The sequence below is a fragment of the Oncorhynchus clarkii genome, unplaced genomic scaffold (assembly GCF_045791955.1).
Source record: "Oncorhynchus clarkii lewisi isolate Uvic-CL-2024 unplaced genomic scaffold, UVic_Ocla_1.0 unplaced_contig_4353_pilon_pilon, whole genome shotgun sequence".
Taxonomy (NCBI): Eukaryota; Metazoa; Chordata; class Actinopteri; order Salmoniformes; family Salmonidae; genus Oncorhynchus; species Oncorhynchus clarkii.
The window spans coordinates 1-8,861 of NW_027258030.1; the positions used below are offsets into that span (position 1 = coordinate 1).

General features: G+C 43.5%; 1 protein-coding gene across 2 annotated transcripts; it reads right to left on the bottom strand.

The window, feature by feature from the left end:
- Window positions 1–1,168: 1,168 nt before the first annotated feature.
- On the bottom strand, window positions 1,169–8,642 carry LOC139394583 (heat shock 70 kDa protein 14-like). 2 transcript variants are annotated; one of them, XM_071142686.1, is made up of 7 exons: window positions 8,576–8,642; window positions 8,211–8,291; window positions 6,008–6,090; window positions 4,173–4,221; window positions 3,584–3,686; window positions 3,162–3,357; window positions 1,169–1,375 (listed from the first exon to the last, which is right to left on the bottom strand). In XM_071142686.1, exons 1-7 carry the CDS (start codon window positions 8,630–8,632, stop codon window positions 1,210–1,212), a joined length of 735 nt encoding a protein of 244 aa, XP_070998787.1. In that variant the 5' UTR covers window positions 8,633–8,642; the 3' UTR covers window positions 1,169–1,209. The 2 variants fall into 2 exon arrangements, with proteins under 2 accessions (XP_070998787.1, XP_070998788.1); XM_071142687.1 differs by having other exon boundaries at window positions 1,212–1,375; window positions 3,016–3,357.
- Window positions 8,643–8,861: the final 219 nt, after the last annotated feature.

The following is an 8,861-nucleotide window of genomic DNA, read 5'->3' on the forward strand; positions in this document are numbered from 1 at the left end:
GCGTCAGCATGCTTCAGTTCAGCTGGCCAAATAGCGAACCAAACGAGTGTGCTAGCATACTGAACTTCACTTGAAAAATGAAGGAGACGCCAATATAGGCTTCCTTAATTAACTTGACATTTTTGCAGAGGAGATCTTAGTCGCGCAATTTGACATCTAACTAATAGTTTTGTCGTTTTTATCAATGAAAACAAGTCATCTGTCGTTGAATGACAAAGACTTTAATGAAGAATCCCTACTATTGACCAATCACCGACGAAGGACTCTTTAGCTCACCTCTAGAAAACCCTCACCGAAGTCCAAAACGTCACCAAATGTGGTCATAATATAATAACCCTATGGAAGTGTTTCAGCTGGGAGGCACGGGGACCTCATCCCTACATTCTATGGAAGTGTTTCAGCTGGGAGACATCATCCCTACATTCTATGGAAGTGGCTCGTCATCCCTACATTCTATGGAAGTGTTTCAGCTGGGAGGCACGCGGACGTCATCCCTACATTCTATGGAAGTGTTTCAGCTGGGAGGCACGGGGTCGTCATCCCTACATTCTATGGAAGTGTTTCAGCTGGGAGGCACGGGGACGTCATCCCTACATTCTATGGAAGTGTTTCAGCTGGGAGGCACGGGGACGTCATCCCTACATTCTATGGAAGTGTTTACAGCTGGGAGGCACGCGGACGTCATCCCTACATTCTATGGAAGTGTTTCAGCTGGGAGGCACGCGGACGTCATCCCTACATTCTATGGAAGTGTTTACAGCTGGGAGGCACGCGGACCTCATCCCTACCTTCTATGGAAGTGTTTCAGCTGGGAGGCACGCGGACGTCATCCCTACATTCTATGGAAGTGTTTCAGCTGGGAGGCACGCGGACGTCATCCCTACATTCTATGGAAGTGTTTCAGCTGGGAGGCACGCTATGGAAGTGGTGGGAGGCACGCGGACGTCATCCCTACATTCTATGGAAGTGTTTCAGCTGGGAGGCACGCGGTCGTCATCCCTACCTTCTATGGAAGTGTGAAAATGGGAGTGCCCCCATCCAAGTGTTCACTGGTCAGAATATGTACAAAATAAAAACTAATTCATCCTGGGGTCTCTATGAACATATTGTGATACCATTTCATGTTGATAAAATGCTGTCAGTTCCACTTGAACTCTGCACCAGGTGTGTGTGTGTTACCGTTTGAACTCTGCACCAGGTGTGTGTGTGTTACCGTTTGAACTCTGCAGCCAGGTGCTGTGCCAGGGCGCTTGTGAAGCTCTCTCCTCCGATGCTGTGGTCTGTGTGGGTGTTCAGAACCCGGAACATTCCACCATTCACCTGCAGCACCGTCACACTCAGAGACGTCCCACCTAGTTTATACACCAGGACATGGCTACACACACAAACAAGTTTATACACCAGGACATGGCTATACACACAAACACACACACAAGTTTATACACCAGGACATGGCTATACACACACACACAACAGGACATGGCTACACACACACACACACACACGGCTGCACACACACACACACAACAGGACATGGCTGCACACACACACAACAGGACATGGCTGCACACACACACAACAGGACATGGCTGCACACACACACACACAACAGGACATGGCTGCACACACACACACACAACAGGACATGGCTGCACACACACACACACAACAGGACATGGCTGCACACACACACACAACAGGACATGGCTGCACACACACACACAACAGGACATGGCTGCACACACACACAACAGGACATGGCTGCACACACACAACAGGACATGGCTGCACACACACAACAGGACATGGCTGCACACACACAACAGGACATGGCTGCACACACACACACACACACAACAGGACATGGCTGCACACACACACACACACACACACAACAGGACATGGCTACACACACACACACACACACACAACATGGCTACACACACCACTAGAGGTTGACGGATTAATATCATTAAACTTTTGATATAAAATCCATCTTAACATAACCGCTAGTTATCTACACATGGTTGATGATATTACAAGGTTAAACAGCTTGTCCTGCGTTGCATATAATCAATACCGTGCCTTTTCATTTATCGTCGAATCACAGCCTACTTCAACTTCACCAAACGGGTGATGATTTAACAAAAGTGCATTGCCGAAAAAAAGCTCTCTTTGCACAAATGTACCGAACCATAAACATCAATTCCTTCCTTAAAATCAATACACAGAAATATATATTTTTTAAACCTGCATATTTAGTTAATAAATTCATGTTAGCAGGCAATATTAACTAGGGACGGTTCCGTATTTCACTGAAAGAATAAACGTTTTGTTTTCGAAATTATAGTTTTCAGATTTTACCATATTAATGACCAAATGCTCATATTTCTGTGTGTTTATTATGATTAAGTCTATGATTTGATAGAGCAGTCTGACTGAGTGGTGGTAGGCAGCAGCAGGCTCGTAAGCATTCATTCAAACAGCACTTTCCTGTGTTTGCCAGCAGCTCTTAGCATGCTTGAAGCACAGCGCTGTTAATGACTTCAAGCCTATCAACTCCCGAGTTTAGGCTGGCAAAACTATAGTGCCTATAAGAACATCCAATAGTCAAAGGTATATGAAATACAAATGGTAGAGAGGAATAGTCGACGCGTCATAATTCCTATAATAACTACAACCTAAAACTTCTTAACTGGGAATATTGAACCACCAGCTTTCATATGTTCTCATGTTCTGAGCAAGGAACTTAAACGTTAGCTTTTTTACATGGCACATATTGCACTTTCTCCTCAAACACTGCATTTTTACATTATTTAAACCAAATTGAACATATAATTATTTATGAGACTTAAATAGATGTATTAAGTTAAAATAAGTGTTCATTCAGTATTGTTGTAATTGTCATTATTACAAACATACATATAAAAATCGTCCGATTAATTCAGTATCGGCTTTTTTGGTTCTCCAATAAATCGGTCGACCTGTAGTTCATACACAAGAAGAAGTGTGTACCTCTTCCCAGAGGGGCAGTCCTGTCCGATGTTCGACCTGTAGTTCATACACAAGAAGAAGGAGAAGTGTGTACCTCTTCCCAGAGGGGCAGTCCTGTCCGATGTTCGACCTGTAGTTCATACACAAGAAGAAGGAGAAGTGTGTACCTCTTCCCAGAGGGGCAGTCCTGTCCGATTCCGTAGGCCAGTAGAGCAGCAGCTGGCTCGTGGATCAGCCTCAACACACGGAACCCTGCCGCCTCCGCAGCCGCCCTCAACGCCGCCTTCTGAGCATGTGCGAACTCAAAGGGGACAGTGATGACAGCCTCTGTGACATCAGCGCCCAAGGCCGATTGAGCCGTCTCTATGGAAACAACAATAGATGGGAGGGTGGCCCAGTTCCAAGTGGACCTGTAGTACTACACCCCCACCCCGCTGGAGAGCTGACATGTTTTCACATGTGGAAGTAGTTTGACAATAGTTTTAAGTTGCTCCCTGATAGGCTACCATATTGCCTAGGCCCATTCAATCATCTGGGATCTCCACTAGTGCATAGCCTCAGGGGGGGAATTGGGACAGTGTGTTCTAACCTTTCATCTTGTGTAGGATCAGCTTGGCAACATCTTGGGGAGCCACATGTCTGGTCATCTCTCCAGTCATCTCATACACTGGCTTCTCTCCCTTGTTGACAACCTGAAACACAGCATCATCAGCTTCTCTATTACACAATATCACTCATAACGTAGTGTTAAGTAGTTAGACATGTTAATCACTGAGAACAGTGTTAGGTAGTCTAATAGAGACAGGTATACCAGGTTAATCACTGAGAGTCTAAGAGCCAGGTATACCAAGTTAATTACTGAGAGTCTAATAGGGGGTAGAGGGCTAATCACTGAGAGTCTAATAGGGGGTAGAGGGCTAATCACCGAGAGTCTAATAGGGGGTAGAGGGTTAATCACCGAGAGAGAGTCTAATAGGGGGTAGAGGGTTAATCACCGAGAGAGAGTCTAATAGGGGGTAGAGGGTTAATCACTGAGTCTAATAGAGCCATGTATACCAGGTTAAATCACTGAGAGTCTAATAGAGCCAGGTATACCAGGTTAAATCACCGAGAGTCTAATAGGGGGTAGAGGGTTAATCACCGAGAGTCTAATAGGGGGTAGAGGGTTGAAAACTCACAGGACATTTACTCTCAGCTTTATGCGTCTGCACCTCAGGATCCTCAAAACTGCCGACAGGAGGAGAGGAAAAAGGGGAAGAAGCAACAAGGTGAGTTCATTCTCCCTAACCCAACAAGGTGAGTTGAGTTCATTCTCCTTAACCCAACAACGTGAGTGGAGTTCATTCTCCCTAACCCAACAACGTGAGTGGAGTTCATTCTCTAGAACATTGGGAACATACAGTTGAAGTCAGAAGCTAACATACACTTTAGCCAAATACATTTAAACTCAGTTTCACTATTCCTGACATTTAATCCAAGTAAAAATTCCCTGTCTTAGGTCAGTTAGGATCACCACTTTATTTTAAGAATGTGAAATGTCAGAATAATAGTAGAGAGAATGATTTATTTCAGCTTTAATTTCAGCACATTCCCAGTGCGTCAGAAGTTTACATACACTCAATTAGTATTTGGCAGCATTGTCCTTTTAAATAGTTTAACTTGGGTCAAACGTTCGGGTAGACTTCCACAAGCTTCCCACAATAAGTTGGGTGAATTTTGGCCCATTCCTCCTGACAGAGCTGGTGTAACTGAGTCAGGTTTGTAGGCCTCCTTGCTCACACGTGCTTTTTCCAGTTCTGCCCACAAATTTTCCTTAGGATTGAGGTCAGGGCTTTGTGATGGCCACTCTAATACCTTGACTTTGTTGCCCTTAAGCCATTTGCCACAACTTTGGAAGTATGCTTGGAGTCATTGTCCATTTGCGGCCAAGTTTTAACTTCCTGACTGACGTCTTGAGATGTTGCTTCAATATATCCACATAATTTTCCTACCTCATGATACCCATTTTATGAAGTGCTACAGTCCTACAGCAAAGCACCCCCACAAGATGATGCTGCCACCCCCGTGCTTCACGTTCGGGATGGTGTTCTTCGGCTTGCAAGCCTCCCCCTTTCTCCTCCAAACATAACTATGGTCATTATGGCCAAACAGTTCTATTTTTGTTTCATCAGACTAGAGGACATTTCTCCAAAAAGTACCATCTTTATCCCCATGTGCCGTTGCAAACCGTAGTCTGGCTTTTTTATGGCGGTATTGGAGCAGTGGCTTCTTCCTTGCTGACCTTTCAGGTTATGTCAATATAGGACTTGTTTTACTGTGGATATAGATACTTTTGTACCCGTTTCCTCCAGCATCTTCACAAGGTCCTTTGCTGTTGTTTTGGGATTGATTTACACGTTTCGCAGTAAAGTACGTTAATCTCTAGGAGACAGAATGCGTCTCCTTCCTGAGCAGTATGACGGCTGCGTGGCCCCGTGGTGTTAATACTTGTGTACTATTGTTTGTACATATGAACGCGGTACCTTCAGGTGTTTGGAAATTGCTCCCAAGGATGAACCAGACTTGTGGAGGTCTACTTTTTTTTTCCTGAGGTCTTGGCTGATTTATTTTGATTTTCCCATGATGTCAAGCAAAGAGGCACGGAGTGAAGGTCAGCCTTGAAATACATACACAGGTAAACCTACAATTGACTCAAATTATGTCAATTAGCCTATCAGAAGCTTCTGACATAATTTTCTGGAATTTTCCAAGCTGTTTAAAGGCACAGTCACCTTAGTGAATGTAAACTTCTGACCCACTGGAATTGTGATACAGTGAATTACAAGTGAAATAATCTGTCTGTGAACATGTGTTGGAAAAATGACTTGTAATGCACAAAGTAGATGTCCTAACCGATTTGCCAAAACTATAGTTTGTTAACAAGAAAATTGTGGAGTGGTTGAAAAACTAGTTTTAATGACTCCAACCTAAGTGTTAGTAAACTTCCGACTTCAACTGTAATACAGACACTCACCTCCTCCCCAGCACTTGTTTGACTTTAACCACAGTGTTGGCTGCGTTTCGGACACGACCCTGCTTAGCCGCAATCCCTACTATCTGCAGAGAGAGCGAGCGATGAGAGGGAGGCAGATGGAGGATAGGACAGATAGAACAGGGAGGTGAAGGGAGGGTTACAGTGTGAGATGACAGAGGGAGGGTTACAGTGTGAGATGACAGCGGGAGGGTTACAGTGTGAGATGACAGAGGGAGGACATCATGACAAGAGATATGATCCTACATGCTCTGTACACCACCACAGTAATAACAGGTTGCTCTATCGTTTGAGGTAAATAATATTAATTATACTTAAAAATATCAAATGTAACATGCAACAATTTTACTGAGATATGGTTCATACAAGGAAATTAGTCAACCACTGGGGAGCCAGGCCCAGCCAATCAGAACGAGTTTTCCCCCACAAAGAGGTTTTATTACAGACTGAAAAAAGCTCACTAACAGGGAGGTAAACTGGCATCTTATTTCAGCTCATGAAACAGGCACATGTGGTTTTTCCATCCCTCACAGTCTGAGAGTTGAGAACTGGTCACGGTTTGCTGATGTCAACATTGTGAACAGAGTGCCCCACGGTGGGGTTAGGGTATGGGTAGGCATAAGCTACGGACAAACAATTGCTGACCAAGGCGAGACTCAAAAACGTGCTCCCAGCAAAACTAGAATAAGCCCAGTAAGCAGAATTACATTGAAAAGACGTGTAAAATAAGTATTTTCCAGACGTTGAAGTTAGATTCAATTAAGGCTCCGAATTAAAAGGTGAAAAGATATTTTCCGTACCTTTAAAATACATTTTCTAGGACGTTGAGGGGGGGGGGCGGCTCATTTTTGGTTTTGAATGAAAGTTGAAAACATGTCATTTATAGACATCTATGTTTTGGCCAAATCAATGCTGGTCCATACTGGACAAAATCTGAACCAAACAAAGACATCAGTGATCCAGACCAAAAATCAACGTCCGTGGAGGTTGAAATCAAGACCGGACTACACCGCACCAAATCTCAACCAAACAGACATTATGATTGGTTCAGATTTTGTCCAGACTGGACCAAAAACCAATGTCTGTGGAGCTTAAGGCAGGTCCAGACTACACACACACACAAAAAAAAAAAAAGACATCGCTACCTGTCCATGCTTACTGAGGTGTAGCCTATAGTGTTGCCTGAAATGTGATTTTATGAATGCCCATCTGTGGTAAGCCTACCACCTGTAAAACATCACCAAAAGAGGTGTTTGGAAAGGACCAAAAAAAAAAAAAAAAAAAAGACCTGGGGCCTAATGAATTTATTTCCTTATATGAACTGTAACTCAGTAAAATCTTTGAAATTGTTGCATTTATATTTTTGAAAAGCTAGTGTGGTAAAGAGCTACTTTTGTCTTAAAAGGGGCATTGTCCTATTTCTAAACAGGCTTGAAGGCGTAAGGTAGAATACATGTTTGTATGGTAATAATGAAATTCATTTGTAAAGTGGTTTCTTGCATTATATAATGCAATTTCAGTCACCAATTTGGCCAATTATGTTAGATAATGTCATGTTAGATAAGTGATTTGAGCTTTCGGACAAGTAAAACACCAGTCTTAAAATGGTGAACGTCAAGCCATGCATGAACCATTTTAATTGAAAACAATCACAGTAAGGTACTTAATTGTTACCCAGAAATGATTTGATATTGGAGCTGAAAACGGCTGCATTGGACCTTTAAAGCGGGAACAGCGTTCAGCGACTATCGTCTTCGCTAGGAACACCTGAAACCTGCACCCTGGCGAAAGACTGAGGGATTTCACAGGTGCTCTGCGCATGCTCGATAGTTAATTAGCGCAGGTCTGTAGTCGTCCATCTGTTTTCTGGAAACACGCACTAACATGGAGATATGTCCGTGTGGGAGCACTAACCTTATCAAGGTGTGTATTAACTTAACCTGGATTATTTATCGCTGATATGAAAGACAAGGTTCTTGTACTTACAAAACCATTACCGCAAGAGACGCATGTTAATGTTCAGACCAGAGCAACCTACAGAAGACTGCTTCCTTCGATGACTGACAACCGCCTCCGCGAATGTTTATTTTGTTATTCCGACCAAATTGTATTGGTCCCATACAAATATTTAGCAGATGTAATAGCTGAGGTAACAAACGGTATGTTAGAACTAGTTGTGTGATACCTGTTCCGTGTCTCGGTAAGCCACCACGGCAGGAGTGACTCGGTCTCCGGCGTCATTGGCGACCACCTCCGCTCGGCCATCCTGAACAAAACACAATACTGTCAAAATCCTCCCACCCTGGCTTGGCCGATAACAACAATCATCTCTAAAGCCAAGCAATTTATTTTAGCGTTAGTTTACTAGATGGCTAACACCGGTAGCCAACTTATTCACTCCATGCTAACATTGTCTAGCGTTACCGGTAACTAACTCATTGTCAAACATGTTTAACCGGATCTTTCCGGACCTCCTAAATATATCGCTTCATAACTGAAAACAGAGACTAGTCCCACCACCAAAAACATTACTACAGGCAGCAACAATACCTTAAAAATAGCTACACAGGCACATGTGTAGCCGAAATGTACTCCTATAGCCGCCATGCTTGTTGAAAAATCACTGCGAAGCTGAACCACGAAGGTTAAAGTTCATTTGACTTTAAACCTATCAGAGTAAAACGTTGCAGGAACTGACTCAATATTCAGCCAATCGGAGATGTTTACTGAAACCAATCAGAAGAGGTCTGGCGTCAGCTGTAGTAGTTTGCAGCATGTACCGGAGAGTTGCTGCTGTTTTTTATTTTATTTAACTCGGCAAGTCCGTTAAGAACGT

Coding starts and splice junctions, on each gene's coding strand:
- LOC139394583 (XM_071142686.1), bottom strand. CDS start 8,632: ATGGCGGCTATAGGAGTACATTTCGGCTACACATGTGCCTGTGTAGCT. Junction 8,292..8,575: donor CCTGTGTAGCTATTTTTAAG/GTATTGTTGCTG, acceptor TGTTTTGTTCAG/GATGGCCGAGCGGAGGTGGT. Junction 4,222..6,007: donor AAACAAGTGCTGGGGAGGAG/GTGAGTGTCTGT, acceptor TCCTGTCGGCAG/TTTTGAGGATCCTGAGGTGC.